This window comes from Uncinocarpus reesii, genomic scaffold, assembly GCF_000003515.1.
Source record: "Uncinocarpus reesii 1704 scaffold_1 genomic scaffold, whole genome shotgun sequence".
In the NCBI taxonomy this organism is placed as follows: Eukaryota; Fungi; Ascomycota; class Eurotiomycetes; order Onygenales; family Onygenaceae; genus Uncinocarpus; species Uncinocarpus reesii.
The window spans coordinates 3520861-3547907 of record NW_003052500.1 but is presented as its reverse complement, the minus strand read 5'-3'; the positions used below and the strand labels follow the sequence as shown (position 1 = coordinate 3547907).

Sequence of the window (27047 nt, the reverse complement as noted above, 5' to 3'; positions counted from 1 at the left end):
TGCAAAGCTAGAAAGATCCAGCATCTTGATAACGCCTACCGCATTGAACATCCCGTCGCCGGACAACGCTAACTGAAGTCACCAAAGATCATAATGGCCGTTTCTGAGTCATCGACGTCAGTGCTTACCGACAGTGCACATGGAGAAGCCTCGAGAGTCGGCATCAACCATATGTCTCCGGTAAGGCGTCACCCAACGACAGTGATTGCCTGACGGCTAATCCCAGTTTCACTAGATGCCAGGCGTCCGTTGCCCAAAATGTGAAGAGGCCGGTAAGGAGGTCTGGGTGATCCCTGGGAAGAAGTGCCACGTGTGCGGTGCGCTGTGCTGATTCGGTGTGACATCCGTCCACAATTCTGTTGACAAAGGAGAGGCTGACTAGGCTCTAAAGACGGCAGCGTGACGAAACCCTATCAGAAACAGTGTCACGACGGAACGGAACCCAACCAGGTGGGCTCAGAGCAAGGCGGTGTACAGGCGTCATTTTTAAATTTTTCGGATACTCATCACTCAAACTCGTGGTTAGGGGCACGGTGGAGAAAGGGGTACAGGAAGGAGAATTGCCGGCGATGTAAACTCATAAGAGTAGAATAAAGGAAGGCAAACGGGCTCCCTTCTCATAACAAATTTTGCAATGCACAACATTCATCGGGTTCCTTCCCTTCCATGGATTCATCCGCACAATAAGCTTTAGGAATAGCGGTTCGGATATGGCATGTTATATTATCGACTAAAGTGACATTTGCTGGACTTCAGAATATAAGCTGTGTCGTAACATCCTGTCCGAGTGAAATGGATATGGGTATAATCCACAGGTATGCCCAACGCTGGGTATTTAGGATAGAATTGCATAACGATATGGCATCTTCCCGTACGGGGTGGCCCCCCCAAGCCAAGGGTTATCACAAGAAGGACTGAGATGTCCTGATCCATATCATCCCTGGGTTCGCACTGTACGAAATAGAAGGTTCTCGAGGAAATCACTCTCCTGATGCCACGTTCTGCATATGCTGGCAATAACGGTGATTACGCCATTTGTGATGCCATGCATCCAATCAGCGAAGAATTTTCAGCTCTCGTTATGCAAAGGTTCACATCAAGAAAGCCGTGAGCGCGTTCTCCTTAAAGATTTTGGGCGTCTCGAGCCGAGAGCAAACGCTAGTCTCTCCAGGCCATACTCAGATCGCTGATTTGACCATGGTAGTTCGGGCTCAGATTTAAAAGCTAATATTTTGCTGATAGACAGAAGTCCCTAAAGCCGGCAAAGTCGCATCCGTCGAAGAAGGCCTGGAAATCGAAATCTCGCACTTCAAAGGCGTTGGCACAAAATCAAGTTCAAAGAGCGGAAGAAACGCTTCAGACTAGATATTGGAAGCGGGATGCCAGGCGTTAGAGAGTGCTGAGACGAAGAGAGCTTGGTAGGACGTCCTGGTAGATGAATAGACATCAAAATAAAGTTGTAACTATAGTGCCTGCTGAGTCAGCAGTTTAAGGTCCGGTCCGTCGCAACTAACTCCCCGCGGTGGGCGAAAACGCCATAACATGATTAACATCTCAACCCCGGCCTAAGAGCAATGATGAAGAAAGAGTCGGAGAACCAAAGCAAAGCAAAAATGACTATGCAGCTCAATAGGCTATTTCCAGAAACAAAACTTCCCAGATATATAGCGATTCTGAGCCACAGGGCCCACCATCATTGCGAGCTCAACTCACAACAGATGAGATGGTCATGTTACGCAATCTCTTAGAAAGGTCGATTGACCGATCATAATAGTAAACCATCTGTTAAATCAAGTGCCTCGCAATTGGCATTCCTATTGAGATTGTCCGCCGGAATTAGCTCCCAGATACTGTTCGCGTTTTATCTAAAAGTATACGCCACAGTAAGGCGCGCGGGAGTTGGCGTTATCAACGGCGGTGCATACGAAGTGCTTAGGCTCTTGTGCATAATTTTCCCTGGCCTCTGGTAAGTAACTACATCATAGCAGCGAATGTAACTGGGCCAAGAACGGGTATTCCAAAAAGATTAGAGTTGATGCTTTGGACAATTCAATAGCCCTTTTAGGTCTTCTCACAAGACTCTCGCTGCTATTTCGATAAGGTCAGATGTTGAGAGATTCTATCCGCCTTCGGACGGCGGCGAAAATGGTATTGACAGAGAATTTAGGGCGCTTACTTTAGTGAGGAGAAATCTGCGCCGATTAGAAGACGTCATAATTTCCCTTCACACACCCCTGGAGCTCGAAATCGCGCCATTCAGTGTATTTTGGCTCAAGCATGGTTTGTTCAAAGAAAAGCATAGTAGTCGCCAAGAAGCTAATCCCGTTTTCAAAAGTCCGACTCTTCGAATACATGGAACAAGCTCGCTTTCCATTCTTTGAACTGCCTTGCCGATTTGGGGAGTAACACGTTTCTTTTGGTTAGCACACATTCTACTTCCTCATAGATATGTCCTGGAAGTGGGAGCTCTTCCAACGATACCGAAGAAGGGGTGCCCTTCTTTGGATTCAGCAACGCTTGTATGTTGGGAATGAACTGATAAAACAGTTTCATTGCGCGCTGAGCTGTTATGGCCAACCAGTCATCTTTGCCGTCACCAACCCCAGTGTGAAGGTCAGTGGAAAAATTAGTTTCGGAACATGAATACCGAAAGTAAGGGTTAAATATCCAAACCTATCGAGTTCGCAATCAGCGACTGTATTCGCTAGAACTGCAGCTTAGAATAGGGAACCAACTTACGAGGATACCGCTGCTCGTGGCATTATCATCATCGCGGTGAAGGATATATCGCCTTGCGCCTGTTCTTTCAATCTGCTCAAGAAGCTGCGCGGAAATTATCATGTCCACCGGGTATGTCTCCCATTGGATGGTAAGGTCGTCCGTCGCAGCGTCGCATGGCCGCCGCAGTACAGATAAGTCTGATTTGAAAAGCACTATGCCGTCTAGCAAGGGTTGCATTTCACCAACAACCCTCTGACACTTTAGACATCGTACAGTCCGGGGATGTCGTTCTGATTGCTTTGGGCCATTTTCTGACATATTTATCAGGCCACCCTATAAAAGGCCGTTAGCATGTAGAACTTCATAGCTCAGTTTTACTGAATAGTTGCTATTGCAACTCTATTTGGAATCAACCCAGCAATGGGCGCATCAACTCTAACAAGGACTGGCGGCGATCTGCCTACTACAACGCCCTGGTCCGGTTTAAATTTCAATCATAAAATACACACAAAACTCACCACAGATTAGAGTAAATGAACTGAATGCAATGTAGATCCATCTAGTGCTCACTGAAAATTCATGTACCTCAGTCTTTATCCCACGGACCCCAGAGCTTCGGGATTTTTCTCGTCCGAGATGAAATACGACTGGGCCGTTGACGTGCTCTACCGCTTCCTCCTTGTCACACAACACCCAAGAAAATACGCAACAAAGGGAGACGTGGGTATACAGCACGGATGAAGGGGGAATCCATACATCGAAAAGCTAAGCGATGAGGATAACACTCGCCTCCACTCCCTGCACCCGCAGTCTCCGCCCCACTGGTACCTTCCCAAGCAAAAAATGTGACGAGGAGGAATGTGCTAGTAAGAAGCTTCGCCATGAAGATTACTTAATCTTGGGCAGCTGTATCGGAAACTAAACCATGGAAAAACGGCCTCACATAGTTGTGGAACCGATTAGGCCTCCTTCTTTCTGCCCGAGCAGTATCTCAAAACTGCATCACAAGGAAATTTAAACTCCCCGAAAGACGGGACTCAAGCAAGCCGTGTTTGAAAAGGGAAAAGAATGAAGAAAGGAAACATTAGCGTACCGTTGGCTCTACTCCAACGCAGTTAGTCTCGGTCAAATAGAAATTCATCGCGTCCACGAGCACCGTATCAGCCTGGCAAACGGTATGGTTTCCGGCACCATAGCCTTTGGCCGCAACACTCCCGATGTTAGCAGATGCATCACCATCGCCGTGCCTCTGTTTATCATCTTCGTGAGAGTCTGGCTTATGGCAGTGCCACAAATCCATCAACTCTGCCCAATTCGCACTCGGCAAGTCTTTCCATATAATCTGGGCCGGCTTTTGTGGCTCCAAAAGATAATTTCCGCAGTTTCGGCAACCTATTCGCGTGTCTGGATTCATATGTTTCGCAGACCATGGCGGTTGCGGGCTGGAAATATCTGAAGGTGTTGTAAGTGGATCGGTCACATCGACTTGCAACCGAAAATGAAATTCATTCTCGTGTGTAGTAGTGGTACGCTTATCATTAGCAAATTTTGGGGGAAGAGAGAATTTCAGTGGCGTCTCGGACGAGAGGCGGCCTGGAAGACGTAGAACCTGCTTTTGCCCACGATAGGAAAAAGAAAGCGTTTCTCGAGAGGGTAGAACTTCGAAAAATGCTTGAGAGGTTCCGGTAGAACTTGGTGCAGGGTGATAATCGAGCAGTGTCACATAGACGGTAATCTGCGAGATATTCGGGAAGAGTTCAGCATACAGCCGCGGTTTCGCTAAGTTTTGTGTCGTCATAGTATGAATAGGATCTGATTCAATATCACTGACGGTCAGCGGGGATATCTGCTCGTGGAAGATGGCTCAGCGAGGGGATCCATACCTTTTAACCGTGAATGGCGAAGATGATTTCCACCGAGCTTCGGGGTTTTGTTCTTTGGTTGAGCAAGGAGCTGCCTGGGCACATTATCTAAGCTTGTTGCGCGGACTAAATCTAAAGCAGCTAGGCACATGCAAACACGGCAAACATGAAGGGCTCCGCTGTTGGCGGTGTTTGACTTTCCCCTTGTCTCCGTTCCGCCCCGCGCTCCGCCACCCCATACCGCTGTCAGATTTACTAGCGAGCCCTTTAATTGTCTAGCTTCCTAAAATCAGCTTGGGTACAAGTTTGAATTTTACCAAATAGAGACATTTCAGCAACCCTACCCATCCTTGCCCCTTGAGCGGCCCGACGACTAGATCATATCGCAAGCACATATCGTACATCACCCTAATCCGCTCCGGCGCCAAAATCGTCAATAAACTTTAGCGCAGCTCTTAAATAAAATTGATGATGAACTCCCCACGTCCTTTCAGCTTCCCTCATCGCGCGAAGGGGTTGGACGTAATTCGCGGCCACGGACATCTTTCCCTGCAATGCATTTTGGCTGACCCAATCCCAGGTTCTCCCTTTGAGGTCATAAGTCTTAATTTCGTTTATGCTGGAGGCATTGAATTGAGGCCGAAGCTCAGATACGTATACTGCTAAAGCGAGAAGCCACCATTGCTTGAGCAACGGGATGTGAAACTGAGCAGGAGTCAATGGGAAAATGACGCGGAGGGCATGTGTAGTGGTTAGAAGATAAACAAAGGAGGATTTGTGAGGTCTTGCACTATTTACTAATAGTGCGGTTGCCAGTTGCTGAATATCCTCGAATTGTTCGGTTGCATTGGTAATGTCCCACGCCGCCCAGTGGTTAAGAAGCGGAGTTTCACAGGATTTGAACAACGTATCAAAATTGGCAACCGATGTCCCTTCGAAGAGATCATCAAACGCTTTATCGTTCTGCAGTCTATCAATACCCTCAAAGACAGATGCTGTCTTATAAGTGGATGTGAAGTGGCGATAAGATGGGTCGTCCGAATACTGATGAATATCGCCATAACACGACGCAGCCATTGACAAGGCTTCCATGGCTACCTCTCGACTACCTATTTCATAGGCATAGCCTAGATGAATAAGTGGATGTCCTACTAAAGTAGGAGTTAACAACATAGTTCAGTTACGGTCGACAGGGAGAGCTTCACTCACAACCAGAAACCACAGAACTGATTAAAGGGGTTGTGTCTGCGAATAGGTACTCTTGGGCTACTTGCTTCCAGTCATAGCCGCAGCGCACGACTTCGTCCTCAAAAAAGTCCAACCATGCGCGTTGGTACTCTCTCTTTCCCAGAAACGCTTTCCAATCATCGTCTCCGATCTCTCCCGGAGAATCAACCCAAGGTTCCAGCTCTTTTGACTCTGATTCGTACAGCTGATTTAAATGCTCAGCATCCCCACCAAGCAAATATGCCGTCGAAAGGAACTATCTGCCATTAACATTGACCCCCATTTGGCGGTAAGAGAGCCACTTACATGTGGTATATGATTATAAAAGCTTAACTCCCGATACAAGACAGAAAATTTCACATGATTCAGCTTGAGTAGATGTTTTAAACTCCTTGCTGATTTCTCGTGCGCTGTTTCTATGTTATGAGTCTCGACTGGTGGAACCTCGACCGTTCGTTCTGCTGGCTGCTTCGAGAAATGCCTGAAAGAGGGGATTATATTTGATAGCTGTGATAGCATGGTGGAGTGTGATAATCACTGTTCGGGCAGGCAATTAATGCATGTAGAAAGGGTAGGAGATCATTAGTGGCGTTAGCCAGCAGAAAGAAAGGGATAGTCGAATATAGAGTCAAGAAATAGGGGAGTTAACTAATCACTATGATATGAGTTGGATATCGGGTGCTCGTTGCCTGGCTCCTGCAGTTGGGCTTGCCGTGTCAACTAGCACGTGATGAAAGCCGAGGACTTTGTGAAGCTTGGCATTTAACTTGTTATGATATCCTGCTGTAGTCTGCAAAAAAGGGAAGGGTCGCAATCACAGTTAAATATCAATACATTGGTGAAAAGGGACATAGATATCACTAATATATAACTACTCTTGGAAACACGGGTGTCCTCAAAACCCCTAATCAAACATCGCTGCATGGTGGTGTTAGCATGATCCTGCCGATACAGAATCAATCGTCCGAGGAGGGGAAATAGTCTTCTTCCGTCGGTTTTAGGTGATCAGTACGGACAATATATTCATCCTCGTCGCCTTCAAGTGCCCCATCTTCACGTCGCTCATGTGACGCGATAGTGGCACCGTTGAGATGCAACGCTGATCCATTCGCCAAAGCGAGTTTCCCTCGTTGCTTATCGGATTTTTTCGCGGTGTCTACGGATTCGAACGTACGACGTACGCGTTCAAAGTGTTCGAGTTCCTTCGCACTGTTGTGAATCAGTAAGCATTTTACATCATCTTTGGATAGATAGACAGCGGAAACTTTACCTGACACTTGGAATCAATTCTCGTTGTGCTGCCATGAAATCTTCCTCGGTGACCATAACCGCAACATCATCCGGAGTGGCGAGGTGGTCGAAGTAGTATGCGGTGCTAACTGGGCCTCCGGGAAGTGCGTTTATCTTTTCATCGACAGCTGAAGCTTGGCGTGTAATGGCTTTGAGCATGGCGTCGGAGCACAGTGCGTACAAATCGGCTCCAGTATACGTGAATGGGAGTTTTCCAGCAATGCTTTCTAGCGAAACATTGGGATCTAGATTGAACTTTCGAGTAAGAGCTTCTAGAATCGTAGTTTGCTTCGCATGGGTGTCTGAGACGCCAAGGTACAGCATTTTGTCAAATCGACCCGGTCGAAGCAGTGCAGCATCTAAGAGATCTGGTCGGTTAGTGGCACCAATAACGAAAACACCACCTCCATTTTCGTCTCCACCACTCATTCCGTCAAGTTCGGCGAGAAGCTGGCTGACAATACGATCCATGACACCGCCACTGTCACCCTGGTTGCCACGTTTGGGTGCAACTGAATCCAGTTCATCAAAGAAAACGACGCAGGGCCTTGCGTCTCTCGCACGCTGAAACACACGCCGCACGTTCGCTTCTGACTCCCCAATGTACATGTTAAGCAACTCCGGTCCCTTAACAGAGAAGAAATTGAGCGAGAATTCAGTAGCAATGGCTTTGGCAAGCAAAGTCTTTCCGGTTCCGGGTGGGCCATAAAATAGTATACCGCTTCGTTTCTTCATACCCTTTGCGAAGAGCTCCGGTCGTTCCAAAGGCAATTGGATAGTCTCCATTACAGCATCCTTCACGTTTGTCAGACCACCGACATCATCCCATGTAACATTGGGAATCTTGGGAGCACCGATAGAGTCAGCAAAATTCTTGCGTGCCGCATCGACGGCAGCTTCAAAATCAGCTTTTACGACACATTGTGCCGCGTCTCCTCCGGAAATATAGACGTCCATCACGGTGGGCTTCGCCTCCCTGGAGCTATTTGTAGCACTTTCAGCAAGTTTTTCCAGTCGGAGTGCCCGTGTAGTAACGGCTCTTTCAACCACGTCCACTAAATCACCCGCAACGAGCGCAGCAGTCTTTACCGCAACCGATGAAAGATCCACGTCCGGGGAGAGCCTGACACCTAGATCCGCAACAGCGTTACGGAGAATGCCTTCTCTTTCCTTTTCTTCCGGAGCGGTCAGTTCCAATTCATGCGTAAACAGGCTTCGGATTCCCTCAGGAACTTTTTCCACGTCCGTAGTTGTTGCAATGATCGCCCTGGCATCCGTAACAATATCTTTCATAGCTGTGACCATTCTATCCGCCGTCAACACTTCAATATGTTTAATGAGAAGTACCGTACAGTCTGCGCCGCACGCAAAGGCTCGGTCTGCCCTTGCTTTTAGATATGCTTCCGTTTTTACATCCCCACCGTTCGCTCCGCCTTCGGCGAGGATATCATAAGCATCAATGGCGAATGTGTGAAGGCCGATATCTGCACAAGCACTGCGAGCAATTGTGGATTTTCCAATACCACGTTGCGTAGAAGTCAAAAGTATGACCACTGGCTTCATACCAAGCTGGATCGCCCTTGGACTTGTAGCTGCAGCTATCAATTCTCGTACTCGCCTTTGCGTTTGCGAAGTATATTGCTTGGGAGGCTCGGTTAGGGCCAGACGCGTGCCCTGTCCAATAGTCGAACGTGGAAGGGATTTCACACCTAGCCAGTACTCCCAAGAATTGTCATGGGTTTTTGGCACAGTGCTTATCTCACTTCCAGCCTGAACCATCCTAGTGTTCAAACAATCGATGGCCGCTACGCCGCCCCATTGCTCTTGCTCTAAAAGATCCTCATTTTCGCTGGCTGGGGCGGTGACATGACTAACCCTAAACCAAGCAACTCCGATCTTCTTAGTTCCGCTCAATGTACGACCCGGGTCGTCAAAGGAAAATCCCAATTGAGATGTCAACTCGTCGTCTTGATTGCCGGTTTCAGGTGCCTTGGTAGCTGAAAAAATTGTCTTTCCCAGCCCCTCATCTACGCTAATGCCAACAATATCACCGCTTTTGACCAACCGCCGTTTCGATTCAAAATGACGTTTCAAAGCCCCAAAAAGGGCGGGTTGTAGCGCTCTATCCATAGACAGCGGCGTTGAGATTTTTACCAACGTAACTTCTTTTGCAATAGGGGGTGATCTGTGCTTCGGCTGATTAGGACCGGGCCTTGAGAGAGTTTGGTGCGATCCGTGTGCTAGCAACGGCGACAATTTCAGATATTTGGGGTTTTGCATGTTGTGAAGGAGAATAGGGGGTGCAAGGACTGTTGGGGTGAGACTGTGTGACGGCATGTGCGAAATGCTCGACCGCCTGTCATGATTCATTGAATAGCGTATCTTAGGGGGCGACAGTCCTGGGATTCCGTAAACTTTAGCCATCCTCCAGCATTCAGATTCTCCGATCTCTCCCAGCGAATTCAAGCTCCCAAACTTCAAGGACGCCAGCATATTGCGCTGGGGCTCTTCCGAAGCTTCAATTCGAACCCAGTCTCCGGAGAAGCAGCCGATTTTCACAAGTGTATGCACATCGACAAAGACGAATGCCTCCGTGTCGTCGTCGTCGGCAGGTTTTGGATGAAGGACTTCATTTGGTATTCTGTCCAAGAGGCACTCTGCACGAAAAACTTTGCCGCCATATCTGCCTTGACGAGCAGTTCCTGATGTAAAACCAGATAGGACAGATCCTGGTGTGTGGACGTCGAAACGCTTTCCACCTGCTCGAGGGGTTGCGGATGACAAGACCGACGCTATCCCGGAAGGTTGCTGGGGAAGCTCGGGAGCAGCGAGTGAAATCATATCATCCAATGAATCATCGGACATTTCACTGGAACTATGAACAGATGCATCTGTATCTGATTCATCCGGTGGGCTTGTACTTTCGATGTCAGTCCCGCTTTCTATTGGTTTGTCCTCAGCCGCAGAATAAAATTGCTCGTTTGTGTCTTCCGCGTCGTCCTCTGTAACTTGGTGCAGGAAATTGGACCGCGGCGAGGCTAAGCCTTTGGCAATCCGCGATTGCTGCGGCGACCGAGTTTGAACAAGAACCACCTTGGTTCTCGGCACAAGAACGCCCTGCGAGACAGGCTCGCAGAACGATATCTTAGCTGGCGCGGGAGGGATGTGAGTAATTGGGTGAGCCGGTAATGGAAGTGGTATCACATCCCCCGCGTGCAGGACTTTCTGAGTAGAGAGGGCTGCTCTAACGGCAGCCATGAGCCGTTCTTCTCTCTCGGCAGATGTTTCCTCCGAGCTCTTTTTCGCCAGTCGTTCTGGCACGGCAGCTTTCCCCTTCCCTTTGGCCCCTAAGCCGTTTGCGCCATTGTACCCACCCCCGAACCTCTTTTGTACCTCATCGAGGTCCCGTAACAAGTTTTTTTCGACCGTTACATAGACTGTGTCGAGATGCAGCGGCACGACGTCCAAGATGTGAATCTCAATGCCTCGATGAGCAAGTAGCGAATTCCTCGATGGATCAACGGCTTGTAGAGATTGAAGGAAGGACTGTATCGAGTTTCCAGAAACTGGAAAGTGCACCGTCGAGTGGGATATGGTGGTGGTGATCTTCATTTTGTCGCTCGACTGACGACGCACGGGGATAATGGTCCAAGAGATGTCTTCAACCGCCGCCAAGCGCGGTATCCACGGAGATACAGCAACATAGAGTATGTCTGGGACAATCTCGGGAGCTATTTTCCACGAGTCGATGTTAGAAATCCCATAATCCTCGAACTTTAGGAATTGCATCAACATACCACTTAGATTCACATGGGGGAATAGGTCAAGAACCAGATCATCGGACAGTACTCCAATGTCACCTTTCAGCCTGTGGTCAAGCACTAACCGGCCCGAAAGGGGTTTCCGGCTCGCCAGTCGTCGCTGGAAGCGTGGTTTCTTTCGCCGTGACTTCGTCACATGCAGCGGGTCTCGCGTTGTCGACTCCATGAGCATAGTACAGCCGTCCGGCAGTATCTACCGCGCTCTCAGCTAAAAGAGTACGATCTCTCTGCAAACGACGCCAGTCGAGAAGGCACAACGAAATGTGGCTTCAGAGAGAGGTGTCTGGAGGTGAGAGAGAAACTGCGGGTGGAAAGCTTAAGTGGACTTCCGATGCCGAGGTTGCTAGTTAGGCGGGAGGACGCATTGGCCACCTGCACCCAACAGCAAGCTCACCACCGGCAAGCATCCCGATCCGTGAATACCTGCTGCAAACACGGGGCTCTAGGCAAGCTCACTCCATCGGTCCTGGAATTACCCATCATCTTGTGATATATTTGCTTAATCAACTTCCATTGGAGATTTTGGACTTTAGTCAGCATTACCATGAATGACTTTGGCAAGGTGAACGTATCTGATTGCACTCTTCGAGTGGCCGTTTTCATCCCATATATCTATTCGCCGCGGGTTCCCCCCCTTGCTCATCTTAGACGGAACTATGATACCCCTATCTACCTGCCTGCTGGTTTTGAAAGATCTTTTCTGTTGAATGCCAAGGACCTTCTTGTTGAACATCAGTTTGCTGCGTCTTCTCTGCTTGAAAAAGTCGCAGGACTCCCGACTTTCAGGACCAAAGCAAGAAAAGCTGCGATGCGCAGAATCTCGGGCGGTAGTTATTGCTATCTCGCCTCAAACGAGCCGATAGTTGGGCTTGAAAGTCAGGAATCTTGGGTGCAAAAATAGGAATCGAATTCTCGAAGCCAATTCGGCAGAAGAACTCTTTCGTGCACCGATGCGCGTAAGGTATCGCAGCGGCAGCACTTTTTACTCACACTACCACGATGTAGCGAGAGATCCGGCGATAAAGCATATGAGGCAAAATGTTCCATTTTCTTGGGGCGCAAACGCTACATATAGCGGCAGATACAGTGGGTTCATAGCGCTATTTCTTCTATAACAGGAGAGGGCAGGGTTTTCTTCATGTTTGCTCACAGCCGGTATCTATTAATCTATAGGCTAAACTCGTTTCTATGATGATTATAAAATACGAGAACGAAAATTTCCCCGGCGCTGAAACGATGGCTTCACATTCCATCTGCATGTCTTTCCCTCTTATAAAACACTGTGTCAGGGCATCTGTGGAATAGGGACAAGGTATCCACCAACTTCACCACGAGAACAACGCACATAGCAATTACAACCAAGCACTGCCAAAGCACGAAGTTCTGGATGCTTGCAAGCATTCTTGCCAGCCCACACGATGTCTCTGTCTCAAAGCTACAAATTTGCCACACCCTTTGCCCCAGTGAAGAGAAGCGGTTAAACGGTACATAACAACAACCGATGACTCACTGTCGTGTGACGCCAAAGAGCATACCTTCGCAACAGACTCGACAATTTTAGTCTTTTTAAAAGATCAAGTTATTTTGAGTCATCGGGGTATCGCCATCAGCGCAGAGGCCGCGCGATCAACAGCCGGCGTTTCCGCTATGCACAGAGGTATGATGCCTAAAAACAAGGAAAATCCTCGGAACCGAGCAAATAACGCTTCTTAAATGAGGAATGACGAAAGCATGGAGCGTGTGCAGGAACTTTCTCCTTCTGCTCATTGGTTTGAAAGAAGTTCATCCAGCGTTGGCTATCCAGGAACATTCAACGCCCATGCATTTGAGGATGCTAGAGGAGATTATTGGGAGAGGATGTACAGCGGCAGATTTCACGCATACCTTGGTTCGATATCGTCCGCGTCACTGTTGGACAGAAGGGAGTTGGAATCGTCATCCGGATCACTTGGTCAAAGTACGGGGTAGATCAGGCAACGATAGCATCCCGGCCTTAGCATGGCTGCTTAGCTCAACAAGCCCTACGCCACACAGGAGAAGCAGACGTAAAGTCCCCAGCGCCACAGTGGATGAAGCCATCTGGTTCCGATGGAATGAGAAACCAGGACATATCAGTATCGAGTCTTTTGGCAAGATTTCACGTTTAACCAGCATTTCACACATGTGCACTGATGTACTTGGAAGTTGGTGACCTAAAATAAACACTGGTGATTGATATAGGAGCGCTTAAGTCTAGATAATATTCCAAACCACGGTTCAAGCCGTTGGACCATGGATTAGGTCCCAGGGGCATGCAACTGTAATTCATTAGCGATGTCATCGATAATTCAACAGATAGAGATCAGAAATTAGACATTCGCGCGAAATGAAGGAGGCGACCCAGCACCGTTTCTTGTACAGATCTAAGATTGTCAAAATTTGTTGTGTCCGAGATGGCACGCTGAGGTTGGCGCAACTGACGTGAAACGCCGCGGCTAATGATTGGTAACTAATTTGGGTTCGGCCCACAAGGCTTGGCTTTCTAGTTGTCGACGGGAATGTTGTCAACAAATGAAATGGGGAGGTTGATGCAACGAGAAGCGAACGTTTGATGCGAGTAAAGAAGTAGTACTACCATTCCCGCTGAGGAGAGGAAAACGCCTCGCTGAAGCGAGCAGAGGTGGCTCCTCACAACGGCCGGTCAGTGTTTGTTGTCGTTGGTGACGGCAGTCGAGCTGTGGCTCAGCGGGCTTAGCGTTGAGCTTACTGGATTGAGTTTAGCAACTGGCTGATGACAAATGGGACTGTGCTTGCGGTGGGGCCCTGCAGCGTGGTGTTGAGCCGCAAGAATGACATGCAAATCCCGCCAGCACCAGCGGAATCAGCCACCTCCATGGTGAGCGAGTCGAGCAGGGAAGAGAAGCCGTGAGTTGGACGAAATGGCACGGCTTGGCGCTGGAAGGTCCGGGATCGTGGACTGGCGCATCTCGAGGGTTCAAACTTCATGGTACCGCGTTGACCCAGAGATGAGACAAATTACAATACCACTCGTATCCAAACAGTAACCAACTCTCAAGCATATTCGATCCCGCCAGTTGTGCAAGCAGAATTGAACAGTTGATCAAAAAAAATTGATCAATAATCACAAACCAGGCCCATGCTATCCTTGCCGAAAAAAGCCCATGAAAATCGGACAGCGTGGCCCGCCGATACTGTATTAGGACTCCGTACTGGTCGTGACAATAACGGCTGACTAAGCGGTCGGAGAATTGGAACGGGAGTTCCGACGTGTCCAGATTAGGCTTAGTGGGCCTGGGGTGCCGTCCAATGACGAGCGGCGTCCGTTCGTCTATCAGGCAGACATCAAAAGCACGTCTCGGCGTGTTCAAGACTCGTCGTCCCCTTCCTCCCACTTCCTTCAACTCTCTCTTCTTTTCTTTCGCCATCTCCAACTCCAACTGTGATTTCTCGAGGGTTCGCCTTTAACTTTCCCGCGAAGTCTGGCAACTCCCATCGAGTTTATTATTATTTTCTCCTTGCATCCACGGCTCTGATCCATCTCTACTATCAACGTTCCCGACATTGCCTATCGCTGTTGTGAACAGAGTAGTTGTTCCATGATCACTCTAGAAATCTGATTGTCGTCGGTTTTCGGAGAGTTCAATCAAGGACCAGGCTTTGGACGGTGATCTCCAGCTGCTCCATTGCCTCGCCCTTACGGATGCTGTGACGTGCATATCTCAAGTCAAAACAGCAAAGCATTCAGACACGCTTTTGCAATCTCTTTCGATCGCGTAAGGTGGGCACCCATGATTCAATCCCGGAATCCTCTAGGTCTCTGACGCTTTTTCCCCGGTCCGTTGAAGCTAACACTTCGCCTCGCAGATTGATTGATTTTACTTGCTCCGATTCTGATTTTGGATAAGCTCCGTTCGACATTGAACGAAGGTGAGTCACAGATGGATCTAATTCGAGTTCCGCGATCCTTTTTTGCTTATTGGACGTGGGTTCCAGAACTGTGACTTGTACCCGGTCGCACAGTATGTCAGAACCACAGTCGCACCCGCGCCGCCGTCCTTTTAACGGCGCGGCCCTACCCTCGCTTTTAACTTCTTCAAACCATGGGAACGGCCCTGCCAGCCATGTCGTCGCACCCTATAAAAGGATGCTAAAGAAGGGCGCCACTTTTCATTCTCCAACCACGCCGTCCGCCGACGAATGTGACCCAATTCTCTATATCCCTTCTCTGCCTCGTCGAGCTCCTACTAGTTCAAGAGCACTTGAGGAAGTCATCGCTGCTGGCGAGAGACGTGTCGCAGGCATTCTCGGTCAAGTGGAACGAGACCTTGCTGGCATCGACGGCAAATCAACTCGTAACCGACCTTCCTTTCCCGGCGACGATTTTCCTGTTCCTCGTGGACTTCTTCACGCCCGTGTCGCCGATACTGACCCCATGGATATCGACACAGCTCCCTACGATTCAAAATTTCACTCCAGCCGCCGCCTGCCTCCCGTGGATGCAAAGGAGCACCGTGTAGCTGATAGCGGAATTGGCTCATCGATCCTCGACGCCCCTTTGGAGAAAACCCCTGCCAGTGGAGGTGTGCAACACCCGCTTCTTTCATCCCATCGCTCAGGCTCAATGACCATGGAGTCATCAAAGCCCTTGATGCGTTTTGGGGCATTCAAGCAAATTGAGCGTCATATACTTGCTCCAATACTTGGAGAGCAGTCTTTCAAACCCTTCCACCCCATCGTGGAAACTATACCACAGCGTGTCAGGAATAATAACATTACTTGTCTTCGAGACCTCGAGAAGATACTGTTATTTGTGCCTCTGGTGAGCAACTTTCCAAAGCATGATATTCAAATCAATTACTAATCTCCCGCATACAGAACGAGACCATTTCAAAAGGTTCATACATGCAATATGGGCGGTTCACGATCCACTGTCTTCATACAGCTGTCAGACATCTCAACGACCGTGATCAGTGCCTCCCTGCTGATCGTCCATACACGAATGGCTATTTTCTTGACCTTGTGGCACAAGTTCAGGGATATGCCGCTACCATCGCTGCCGCTCGCAACTCACGATCTTCTCGTGACCAAAAAGGAAACAACTTGGATTATTCGTCGTATGTGATCCCAGATTTCTTTCCGCATGAAATATACTGACCAAGCCGTAGTGGAGAAGAGCTTGTTCTTGAAGGGGGGCTCAGCAGTTCTGGTCGACCAGCGGAACTGGTGAGGAGAAAGAAAGATGTCGCTATCTCCCTTCAAACAGGAGAGCCATATGTAGAGTCGAAACCCACCATCCCTATCATGAAACGTGCTCTCAGCGTGGAGGCAGGAGACGACAGCGTCATGCGATCCATGGCGCGCCGTAAGAAAAACGAACCACCATTGAATATCAACAAGAAATGTGACCACTGTGACAGGATATTCAGAAGGCCGTGCGATCTCAGGTGAGTTTTTTGTCTCCTTTTTAACTGCAACGGAAGATGGTATTAACCTATGCTAGCAAACACGAAAAAACTCATACCCGACCGTGGAAATGCACCGAGCCTGGTTGCAAATACTCCAAAACTGGCTGGCCAACTGAGAAAGAACGGGATCGCCATGTTAATGACAAACATTGCAAATCCCCGCGTTTATTCAATTGCCGCTTTCCACCGTGTACCTACCAGTCGAAGCGTGAGAGCAACTGCAAGCAGCATATGGAGAAGGCACACGGTTGGGTCTATGTTCGATCGAAAAACACTGGCAAAGGCAGTGACCGAGGTTCCCCACATACTCCACCTAGTTTCAATCCCTCCCCGACTATAGCTCCCGGCATTCCAACGCCAATTAGCACTGTGGCTTGCTCTCCTTACATGTCCCCTTACCAGCCACAGCTAGAGCACCAGCTTCTAGCGATCGCGAGTGACGACACACCAAACAATAATACAATGCAATTGGAGCTTAAAGATCAACTGCAGCCAATGTTGACAACTTTCAATCCTGGAGCTTTTGGGTTAGGAGATGCCCATGACTTTTTTGGGTTAGGAGATGCTCATGACTTGAGTAATACGTTTGGCATGGATTTCGATTTGTATCCAGAAATACCCGGCAACGGGCTCGTCGACAATGCTAGCCCCTTCGCTCAGGATTTCGATTGGCAAACGTTTTTGTGTTGATTTGATTTTTGAAATTTTCTTCCCCTTTACCATTTCAGCGAGGTGTATGACAGTCTTTTGTTTTTTTCTTGGGTCCCAACCCACTTGTTGGTTTGGTTTATAAACTCCTCTTTTATGATATCGAGTCGAGTGCTTCTTTTGATAATTGTACTACGCTGGTTCTCACTCCCCTCAGCCGTGTTTTTGCTTGGTTATTGCCCGCTGTTCTTGCCCAACGTGGTTTGTCGGTGTCTTTTTCAGAAAAAGTATGCCGTGGAAGAGAAATAGCTAGAGCGAGCGATTCGCCGGGGATGACTGGGGCTTTCCTGATTTTTATTTTTTTTGCTTTACTGCATCCGTCCTGCTATCTTATCCCTTTTCATATGGTTTGCGCAGAGACACTAATGGGTGGATGCCGGGGGCGTGAAGTCTCTCTGTCAGAGTCTCTTGAGAAAGCACAATGCAATTCGCATCAATCCATGAGCCTGCCTTCCATGTAGAGAAGTAGCTTCTTCCCCAAAGGGGCAAGCAGCTGCTGCCAGATTCAACATCCCAGCGTTTCGACTGCCGTATTGAGCAATTGCCTGTTGTCCTTCCGTAAAAGGTCGCCTGAGGATGCGGGAGGCGCCTTCCAGACTGGAATCCGCTGCTTCGGTATAAAAACCTCGACGTCGACCTCCTCCCTCCCTCTCTCTCCATCGTCCATTCACTCTGTCTGGACAAGCTCGCCGCATCTATATAGGATTATAACTACAGCTACGTTTTGGAATACTACCCCCTATGGCACGCAACGTTTTTTGGATATTGTTACAAACATGCTGCCAGCAACTCTCTCTGAACATGCCAAAGTGAAATAAACCCCTTTGCACACCAATATTGTCTCTCCCCCTGCTTCCAAGGCTTGACTGGAGCATTGGATCCAATCTAGAGTTGAGGTCGGGGCTTCAATATGACGTCCAACATACCATTTGTCTAGAAAGGGCTTGTTAGTATCCCCTCCATTGCATTGACATATCTTGAGGCTTACATGTGTAAAGACATCGTGCCCAAGCAACCAGGGTTGAAATTCTGGGTCGGACCATCTATTTGGGTTGTATGTTGCTGAGTCCTCGTTGCCCTCGTGGGCCACTGCTTTCATAGCTCGGTCTCGGGCAATTTGCTCTGGACCGTCTGCAAAGTGCCAAATATGGCCGTTTTCTCGTGCGCCGGCCTGGATTCTTTCGCATCGCGGTTTTCTGATTGCCTCGAAGGCATAAAGAAGCCTGGGGATGTCCCGAGCGGACTTGGCTCTATCGAGACATTCGCCAAGGGCAGCACCATCTTCAATGGCGGTTGCAGCCCCCTGTGAAGAGTTGTTAACCAGACACGCACAAAATTCGGGAAATGAACTCACCTGCGCCAGGTACGGGACCATAGCGTGGGCAGCATCACCAATCAATACAACTCTACCGCTGGGACTGACCCAGTTGGGGAGAGGTGGGAGGTCTGCGAGCTTCCATTTCAGGCAAGACTTGACATTCTTCAACACTTTGCGGATGGTCGGGTCGAAATTGGCATAGTACCCTCGCATTTCATCTGGATTCCCAGGCTCGTTCCATTTTCCAACCATTGCTTTTCCCGGGCACGAAAGGACCAAATTATACATAGCGCCTTGTCGGATTGGGTATGCCATGATGTGGCGGCTATCGCCAATCCAGCAGTTGGCGTCCTCTTCCATGAGATGCCTGATTTCATCGTCAGCATTCATGGCCTCTGCAGGGACCGTCACGCGATAAGCGCAATTTGGCGTGTCATTCGCCTCGATCTCTTTCTCACGGATCACTGCGCGTCTCGTCTTGGACCGAATACCTAGATTTATTGACGTCAGATCGGTCTGCATTCAACGAAAACGGAGATGAATCATATCTACGCACCGTCCGCCCCGATGATCAGGTCTGCCACCAACCTCCGGCCATCGGTGAGGATAGCCGCAGGCGCCCGTTCGTCGATGGAGTCGACCGGTGTGCCGAGCAAGATTTTGGCACCGGCCTCTTTGGCCGCATCGAAAAGGATCCGTTGGTAATCCGCACGGTGAATTAGCCAGTATCTATCGAGTTGGTGTTAACTTGCTGCTAGCAAGGGCGGATGCGGCGGCACATACGGGAAGCCATAGGTCTTTTCCAAAACATGTCGGAATGGTGTTGATCCGACGATTTCCCCGGTGCAGTATCTTCGAAAGCTAAGGTGCTTCGGCCATACGATTTTCTTTAAAAATTCATCCGTCAATCCGTATGAATCCAAGATCCGGGTGCTGTTCGGCGGAACTTGAATTCCCGCTCCGACTTCATTGAGGTCTGCAGCGGCCTCGATCACGGTAACGTTATGGCCCTTCCGCGCAAGGCAGATAGCTGCTCCCAGACCTCCGAGGCCTCCGCCAATAATCAGGATTTGAAAACGAACTTGGCCGTTCCCTGCCATAATGTGGGAACGAATTGTCTTGGAAGGTATGATTTCTAAACTTCTTTTTGGCAATCCTACAACTCTTCTTTGGACAATTTCGACCTCCTCCTCTATCTATATATACTACCGCTTTCCCCTGGATTTTGTGGGGTGAAGCTCCCCTACTCTCGGATCCAGCTCCGAGCCTAAGGACCCCTTTAGCCCCCTTTTCCGGCTTTTCCGCCGAGTTCTTGGCAGCAACAACCCGAAATCTTCTCGGATGCTGAGGAAAGTCTGGCGAGATATCAAGCGCGCTTGTTTCGGAAATTGCATCAATCTACGGAAAATATGCAAGTATCTGCCGCCTCCGCGCTTACTCTGCCAGTGAATGACCACCTCGACCATGTTTTCAGGATGTTTGTTTTGCAAAACAGGACAAAAGAGCATCATAGATGTTCCAATGCGGAAATTCCCCGGAAAGTCTGGAAACACATTCAGGCTCTGGAGCTCCAGCTTTTGGTTATCCCCATGGGGTTGGTATGGACTTTGTGAGGGTACTTAAAGCCCAAAAAGTCCTCAGCTCCAACGTCGAAGTGAAAGATCTTCTTTTTCCATAAACACCTTCATCATTATCATTCAACTTACTGCCAACTATTCGAAACCATGTCGCCAATCTCGCTTCATAACGGAGTGAAGGAGTCCCAAGGTCAGAGGATGGACGCTGAGAACAAGGCACCAGTTTACCTCGAGGGTGCTACCTCTCCAAAGGGGAGTACACAAGATGAGGGAGTACGGCCACCACACGACCCTTTGAGTTGGCCAAAATGGAAACGGAATACCCAAATCCTGATGATAGCAGTCCATTCCATGGTCTCTACCTTTATGGCTGCTGGTATTGTCCCTGCATATGATACCTTTGCAGAGATGTATGGTGTTTCGGTGCATACAGTCACGTATTTGACATCCACTCAGGTGGGTACAGTTCACTTAGCTCTCAGATTCGAACGTAACCTGACGGACTTCGTTAGATCCTCCTCCTCGGAATCGCTCCCTTTGTATGGAAGCCCTTAACTACAAGGTTTGGCCGATATCATATCTGCGTCTTGTCAGTTTTGGGTAGCTTTCTATGCAATATTGGGGGGGCAAGGTGCACGACTTTTGGAACGCAAATGGCAACCCGAGTTATTACTGCGTGGTTTATCTCCCCTCCGATTGCCATCGGAAGCGGCGTGGTTACTGAACTCTGTTCCAAAGACGAGCGAGCGCAGAAGATTGGATGGTGGACGCTGTTAACCACTATCGGAGTTCCCGCAGGTCCATTCATTATGGGGTTTGTTGTTCAGCACATTGGCGTCGAGTGGGTGTTTTGGCTCTTTGCCATTATCAACTTTTGTCAGTTCGTTGCATACATTCTTTTTGGAAAAGAAACATTGTATCCCAGGGATTTGGAGGGGAACTTGGAACCACCGAAAGCTCCTAGCTTTCCCAGATCCATTTTCCCCCACCGGATCGATCCGCGCCCGGTAACCGCTACCGATTTCATCAGCCCGATGTTCCTTTGCCGCTTTCCCCGTATCCTCGTTCCGTCCCTCGCTTATGCGATTACATTTGCCTATGCGAACATTGTCATAGTTGTGGAGATGCCAACTGCGTTCGGAAAAAAGTTCAATTTCAATGCCCAACAAATCGGGTATCAATTCGTTGCAATCATCATTGGTTGCGTGCTTGGTGAGCAGATCAGTGGACGTATGTCCGATTCCTTCATAAGGCTTCTTAAGCGGCGAAGAGGACATGCTGCTCCAGCGGACCGATTGTGGCTTTCTTATATCGGGTTCGCAACCGTTTTTGCTGGACTTTTGACATGGGGTTTCCAACTTCAAAATGCCACTACCTGGAATGTCACTCCATGTGTCGGCGCAGCGATTGCAAGCTTTGGGAATCAAATCCTGACGACAACTCTCATTACCTTTGCCGTCGACAGCCATAAGGAAGTGTCCACCGATATTGGGATGTTTGTAAATATTTGCAGGCAGATTTACGGATTTGTGAGTATATGTTCTCCTCCTTGAGCAAATCGAAGCTTACAATGATCGTTATTATAGACGGGCCCGTTTTACTTGCCGCTCATGTTTGAAAGATTTGGCCTTGGGGGAGCTGCGGGAATCTTTTGTGCTATTGTCGCCGGTTCTGCGTTGGTCCCAATTATTGCAATCCAATTCGTGGCCACTCGCAAGCCGTGAATTTCTAGGCGTTCGTTTGAGATGGGTTATTGATTGATATCCACTTCCTGAATGATAGCGAGCTTTTGAGACATTGTATATACCCAAAGTTATTATTTCAATACCAACCTTACATATTGTGATCTCCTAAGTCACTTGTAAATTGAAATTCTTCATACAAGCTCCATTTCGGGAGTCCAACCTGTTGTAATGGAAAAAGGTTCTTGGATTAAAGTAAACTACTTGGGACACTGTTTAGCCAGGACATGTCTAATAAGTCCAGAAAGTCCAAGTTATCTGGTCCAACATTAGCTGTCCCATCTGCTAGATTCACATCCCCAAAAGCATTGAGGGACTCAGAAAGAGTGTGGCCGCTTGGATTGTTTACAACATCAGGACCGGTACCATCGACTACGGCCCTAAGATTACCAGCGCTGGTGCTACTGGCGCCAGCTGGCGGCATACGCGATAACGGCACCCCTTCAGACACGACACGATCGTGGAGGATTTCAAGGGCTGCAACACAGCGTCGGGCCGAGGTGCTGTAGCTTTGGTATTTGCGGAGGATCTCGAGGGCGCAGAGCCAGGCGTGGCTGATAGATGCTTCGCTTACTTCGTTGACGATGGAGGAGCGGAGACGGCCGGCGATCAGGATGGTGGCGGCTGTGTAGACGTCTTGCGGATCGTCAGGCCATGCTTGTCAAAATGAGTTTGCATTATCATGGGGAGGTGCTACTCACACAGGACGTTGTACCACCAGGCGGGAAGGGGGCCGTTTGATCCGTCGGTTGGAATGTTGTTGTATATCATTTCAATGACTTCTTGGGCAACTTTGACACAGATGATGGAACATTGAAGGGCGACCCTTTGCGTTAGAGAGTAATCTTGGGATATGAGAGGGTCAGTAGTTGTCACATCCCGCGCAGTACAGTATTTTCCAAGAGTAGGACGGAATAGGAGCATCCGGACGTGGAGAAATCGAGCTCGCAGAACGATAGCCTGGCGGTGATATATAGGATTTCTCTGTACCCTAGAGGACGGATCTCGTAAATGAAGAGGGAGGTTTCGACACCATTTAGTAAGTGCGCGGTCGTGTTCAAAAACCATCTTTGGGCCTTCTGCTTCATTACTGAAGTAGAAGTCTTGCATGCTTGCCACGCTCTCCTCGCCAGGAGCTTCGCAGCTGGGAAGTCTCTCGGTAGGGGAATAGAGACTGAGGAGGATGTCGTTCATTATTTCGTATAGTTCCAGGGATTTGGCATAAAAAGCCATCATTGAAGGACGGCCTTGGATTTGTGAAATCTCAGGGTCGGATATGCCGGGGATGTCTTCCTCGTCGATTGCGACGGGGAGTGGAACAGAGCCCGCCGCCGTCTTTGATATCATAGATGGGCGGCCAAAAGTCATAGAGGTTACTCTGCTGAATGTTAGCCACAAGCCTTAGGATGATACGAGGTGGATACGACATGCCTATCTAACAAGACGCAGCCATGCCATATTTTCCGCGCTAATTGCTGCTCCTGAAGGGTGTGCGGGTAACCGAGTGTTTTTCCAAGATGCAATCCTAGGCTCTGCGCATTTCGAATGGCCAAACCGGTTATGATCCAGCACTGATGGGCAGAATCCGTGCTTTGAAGATATTGGCTCATTAAGAGTAAACATTGTATCAGTTCAACAGAGCCTGAATGCCACAAACTGAAATGAAGGAGGCTTTTGGCTCTGGAGAAGAAGACGTCTGCAGACTGACAGCGCTCCTCGGGCTCGATGAACTCTGCTAACTGGCAGCTGAGTGCAAATATGACGTTGATAGTACACATAAGCATGTTTTCATCGCAATCAAAGCCTTCCCCCGACCAGATTTTGGCATACTCAGCGGTAATCTGCGGACGACTAAGGAGAGGGTATAGCGGAAACACAATGCCCCAGTACACTTCCATCAAACCGTCTGCCATCTTCCTTGGAGGAAGCACATAATTTGTCAACATTGATTGCATTCTATCGATGCGGGCCGATGAAAATGCCGACTGAGCTGTGTTACAACTAGATGATGTGGGACCATCCTTCGCTGGCGGCGGGACTATCCTGTCCACAGCGGTTTTGATCTGTCTCATGAAGCCAGCAGCACTGGAGCTTCCAAAAAAGCCCTGAGTAGGCTGTTCCTGTTCAACAGCACCCATCATCGCATTTACACCGTCAAATGACTCGACAATGGCGGGCTGCTTGCCCTTATCAAGGGGCAGAGCGGGACCCGCTTCGCCATGGGCGATAGGCTCTTGTGCGTAGCCGATTATCGGGCGTGGTTGTTCAGTAATAAAGACCGAAGGGAGCCTGTCATTGGAACCCCCATATTCTCTCTGCAATGGGACTGGTTGTGGAAAAGGCGGTGTCAATCCTATAGTATGTATAGGCGGTAATGGGGAGCCTTGATATATTCGCGGGCGCACGTCATCCTCCGCAGGCGCATCTGACCTGTGGTCTGAACGACTGCCATCAGATAAAGTCTGAAGCGCCTCTGCTACCAGTGACGGTGCTGGCGGCGGTGAGCCTTCGCCCTCCAAATCCTTGATCTTGTTTACCAGGCTGGCAATGTAACTACCAGCCCACTCGTGAGATTACATTCATCGATGTCTCGGGAAGACCTACTTCTTAACAGCCCGCTTCTTCTCCGGCTCTCCGGTATAAGCACACTCAGCGGAACGCTTCGAACAAACCCCACAGACTGGAGTATTCCCCTAGTCAGTATATAAAATAAAAAGTGAACCCGGCATCAAAAGCGGGTTGGATGCACACTTACCGGGTTGCACTCCGTCGCATTTGACCTTTCTGCTCCGGCACTGATCGCAGGCCACTGCTATCTTGCGCCGCTTGACTGGTGGGCCCGGAGGCGGCTCCGCGGCTGCGTCGTTTATAGAGGTTTGCTCGTTCATTCATGCAGTGATGCGGCGCAACGCCCACGAAAAAAGGCCCATGCCGCGGGTGAATTGTGTGCGCGAGTGAGAGACGCCAGTCCGCGCGATGGGTTGCACGACGACGGTTCGTAGCAGGCCACAGCCCCTCGCGCCTTGCTCTGGTAACTAGTTAACGCGGGTGGTCGTTGGGGTAGCCGCGGTCGAACTCGGCTTGGGTTCCGAGGCGAAAGAAGCTTTTGGTTGCTGCTGACTCGTGACGCCGTACTAGCCCCGGATGAACATGATTCATGTGTTAAGAAACTACAGATGGAAGACGGATTTCTCTGCTTGCAGGACAGCTCGATTCATGGGTCTATGTACAGTACAGGCATACAAGCGTTCCTCAATGGCCAGGCATGGTGTCAAAGGCTTTTGTGCCCTCCACCTGTGGCATGTACGAGGGCCTGAGTGAGCTGAAAAGCTCCACTGTTGGGCGGAATTTCTCCAATCTGCGGGAGTAAAAGTCAACAAATGGGCTCATTAGTATGGGTCTGTGTGACGGGAGAGTGCCATTTACCCTCCTTCAATAAGGGACGTTCGGATTATCATCTTGTCTCCCCCTTGCGACATAGGCAGCGTCCAGAGGGTGCATCCACACCGAGGACAAAATACTTTATGCTTGACGAAGCCACTTGTGGTCTTCTGAACCACCCACGTTGCCGGCTCGACGCCCTCTTCGGTTCGTAACGATACCTGCTTCTTGTCGAATTTCGCCAGCTGCGAACTAGTCAATCCACGTATCCGACTCTTCATGTGAGAGGCTTACGGTTTGAAAAGGTCCCCCCGCATTCTTCTGACAGTCCGTGCAGTAACAGGCCATGAGCTTCTCCGGCTCTCCTCGTACTTCGTATTTGATCGCCTCGCAGAGGCAGGCTCCGGAGCTCACGGACTCGGCCATCGTGGAAGTCGACTTTCTATGGGGAGATTAGGACTGCACAGTTGTGTAACGAGCCTGGCGTGCGTTGTTTCAACCCACAGACCTGCTCCGGCATGCAACCCCGCTATTTAACTGTTCACGGCGTATCGTATTGCCGAGTCCCATCTCTCAATTGACGGAGCCGATTCCGAAACCCCATGGGGAAGTGACGTCACTGGGCTCATCTGTGTATAAGACAAGAGGAAATAAGATGTGGATTCAAAATTGCAAGTCTATATTGGTTTTCCCCCTCGCCTCTACTCAAACACCATGGTGTTCTTAGTGGATCCAAGATGCTCAATCTTGACCTCAACAACATCCCCATTTTTCAGATACACCGGCGCGGGCCTCATTCCCATCGCCACACCAGCAGGAGTACCGGTCATGATGACAGTTCCCTTCTCCAACGTTGTGCCTTGGCTGACGAAGCTGATGATATGCTTGACGTTGAACAAGAGGTCGTTGGTATTGGAATCTTGTCTTAGTTCCCCGTTCACAAAGGTTTGGAGTGCGAGGTTATCGGCGGCGCCAGCCACCTATCGACTGTCAATAGCCACCTCAATGATAAACCGAGATATCTAGATCTGCTCACCTTGGTCGAAACTAGAACGGGCCCAAGGGGCGCATACTTGTCAAACCCCTTGCTGAAGCACCACTGAGGAACACCACCAGCATAAGCAGGATCACGCTGCCATTTTCGGCAAGACACATCGTTGGAGGCCAGATAGCCAGCGACATAGTCCAAGGATTCGTCCTTGCTAATGTTCTTGCCAGTTTTACCGATAACAATCGCCTACATAACGCCCAATATTTAGCCGGCATTCCGAACAGAATTGATGCAGAGATCACGTACCAATTCCCCTTCGTAGTCGAGAGAATCTTGTGCCAGTTTTGGGATTGGGACATCCTCCCTGAAGCTAGCGATTGCGGTCGAAGGCTTGATGAAGATGGACGGGTGGGGTGGAGGATTGCGTCCGCCTTCCTTGACTATAGTGGAGCAGTTAGCACGGTGCTTTTTGTGAGATGGCATGCTGTTCAACTTGCTGTGCTTCATATAATTCAGTCCAACGCAGCGAATGATGGGAACATCACTGGGATGCAGGATCGCAAGTAATTCCTTCACCTTCACGGACTTTGAACCCATTGTGAGAGAAAATGGATCTTCACCAGTCCATTCGTGGGCCACCAACTTCCCATCCGCACAGGCCTGGACAACTTCAGCAGCATCAGCGACTTGCGGCTCGCCAAATCTCGTCACACCGTCTTCACCGACGAAACGGATCAACCTCGACCAAGTAGCCATTGTTCTGTGCCTTGCGAATAAAGGGATGAATGTAAACGTAGAGATAGGGCGAACTTTTGGAAATAACATATTAAAAGACCCTCACAGTCGAGGAAACAGAGCTGGGCCATTTTAAACGGAGAGATTTCCCGGGAGAGTTACCGACAAGTCTCGGAAGTGGTTCCGGGGAACGGATATCATCCTCGAAG

The 27047-nt window shown here is 49.3% G+C and overlaps 10 protein-coding genes across 10 annotated transcripts; 4 read left to right on the top strand and 6 right to left on the bottom strand.

Annotated features, from left to right (window-relative positions):
• Positions 1-93: 93 nt before the first annotated feature.
• On the top strand, positions 94-331 carry UREG_01408 (uncharacterized protein; the record flags this gene model as incomplete). Its single annotated transcript, XM_002541846.1, has 2 exons — positions 94-180; positions 236-331. 2 exons carry the CDS (start codon positions 94-96, stop codon positions 329-331), a joined length of 183 nt encoding a protein of 60 aa, XP_002541892.1.
• Positions 332-2328: 1997 nt separating this feature from the next.
• UREG_01407 (uncharacterized protein) lies at positions 2329-3039 on the bottom strand (the record flags this gene model as incomplete). Its single annotated transcript, XM_002541845.1, has 2 exons — positions 2329-2673; positions 2740-3039. 2 exons carry the CDS (start codon positions 3037-3039, stop codon positions 2329-2331), a joined length of 645 nt encoding a protein of 214 aa, XP_002541891.1.
• Positions 3040-3805: 766 nt separating this feature from the next.
• Positions 3806-6329, bottom strand: UREG_01406 (uncharacterized protein; the record flags this gene model as incomplete). The annotated part of the gene is made up of 5 exons (XM_002541844.1): positions 3806-4533; positions 4605-4858; positions 5068-5710; positions 5793-6066; positions 6117-6329. The coding sequence occupies 5 exons, from the start codon at positions 6327-6329 to the stop codon at positions 3806-3808; spliced, it is 2112 nt and encodes a 703-aa protein (XP_002541890.1).
• Positions 6330-6766: 437 nt separating this feature from the next.
• On the bottom strand, positions 6767-11093 carry UREG_01405 (peroxisomal biogenesis factor 6; the record flags this gene model as incomplete). Its single annotated transcript, XM_002541843.1, has 3 exons — positions 6767-7019; positions 7081-10831; positions 10898-11093. The coding sequence occupies 3 exons, from the start codon at positions 11091-11093 to the stop codon at positions 6767-6769; spliced, it is 4200 nt and encodes a 1399-aa protein (XP_002541889.1).
• A 1559-nt stretch (positions 11094-12652) lies between these two features.
• Positions 12653-13068, top strand: UREG_01404 (uncharacterized protein; the record flags this gene model as incomplete). Its single annotated transcript, XM_002541842.1, has 2 exons — positions 12653-12878; positions 12956-13068. The coding sequence occupies 2 exons, from the start codon at positions 12653-12655 to the stop codon at positions 13066-13068; spliced, it is 339 nt and encodes a 112-aa protein (XP_002541888.1).
• A 1874-nt stretch (positions 13069-14942) lies between these two features.
• Positions 14943-17076, top strand: UREG_01403 (uncharacterized protein; the record flags this gene model as incomplete). Its single annotated transcript, XM_002541841.1, has 4 exons — positions 14943-15740; positions 15797-16035; positions 16087-16365; positions 16422-17076. 4 exons carry the CDS (start codon positions 14943-14945, stop codon positions 17074-17076), a joined length of 1971 nt encoding a protein of 656 aa, XP_002541887.1.
• Positions 17077-17979: 903 nt separating this feature from the next.
• On the bottom strand, positions 17980-19512 carry UREG_01402 (uncharacterized protein; the record flags this gene model as incomplete). The annotated part of the gene is made up of 5 exons (XM_002541840.1): positions 17980-18027; positions 18083-18397; positions 18449-18903; positions 18969-19141; positions 19196-19512. 5 exons carry the CDS (start codon positions 19510-19512, stop codon positions 17980-17982), a joined length of 1308 nt encoding a protein of 435 aa, XP_002541886.1.
• Positions 19513-20136: 624 nt separating this feature from the next.
• On the top strand, positions 20137-21713 carry UREG_01401 (uncharacterized protein; the record flags this gene model as incomplete). The annotated part of the gene is made up of 3 exons (XM_002541839.1): positions 20137-20445; positions 20502-21518; positions 21576-21713. The coding sequence occupies 3 exons, from the start codon at positions 20137-20139 to the stop codon at positions 21711-21713; spliced, it is 1464 nt and encodes a 487-aa protein (XP_002541885.1).
• A 208-nt stretch (positions 21714-21921) lies between these two features.
• On the bottom strand, positions 21922-25538 carry UREG_01400 (uncharacterized protein; the record flags this gene model as incomplete). The annotated part of the gene is made up of 7 exons (XM_002541838.1): positions 21922-22388; positions 22433-23109; positions 23172-24284; positions 24487-24766; positions 25026-25089; positions 25253-25357; positions 25407-25538. The coding sequence occupies 7 exons, from the start codon at positions 25536-25538 to the stop codon at positions 21922-21924; spliced, it is 2838 nt and encodes a 945-aa protein (XP_002541884.1).
• Positions 25539-25813: 275 nt separating this feature from the next.
• On the bottom strand, positions 25814-26859 carry UREG_01399 (fumarylacetoacetate hydrolase; the record flags this gene model as incomplete). The annotated part of the gene is made up of 3 exons (XM_002541837.1): positions 25814-26092; positions 26149-26349; positions 26410-26859. The coding sequence occupies 3 exons, from the start codon at positions 26857-26859 to the stop codon at positions 25814-25816; spliced, it is 930 nt and encodes a 309-aa protein (XP_002541883.1).
• Between the last annotated feature and the right edge of the window lie 188 nt (positions 26860-27047).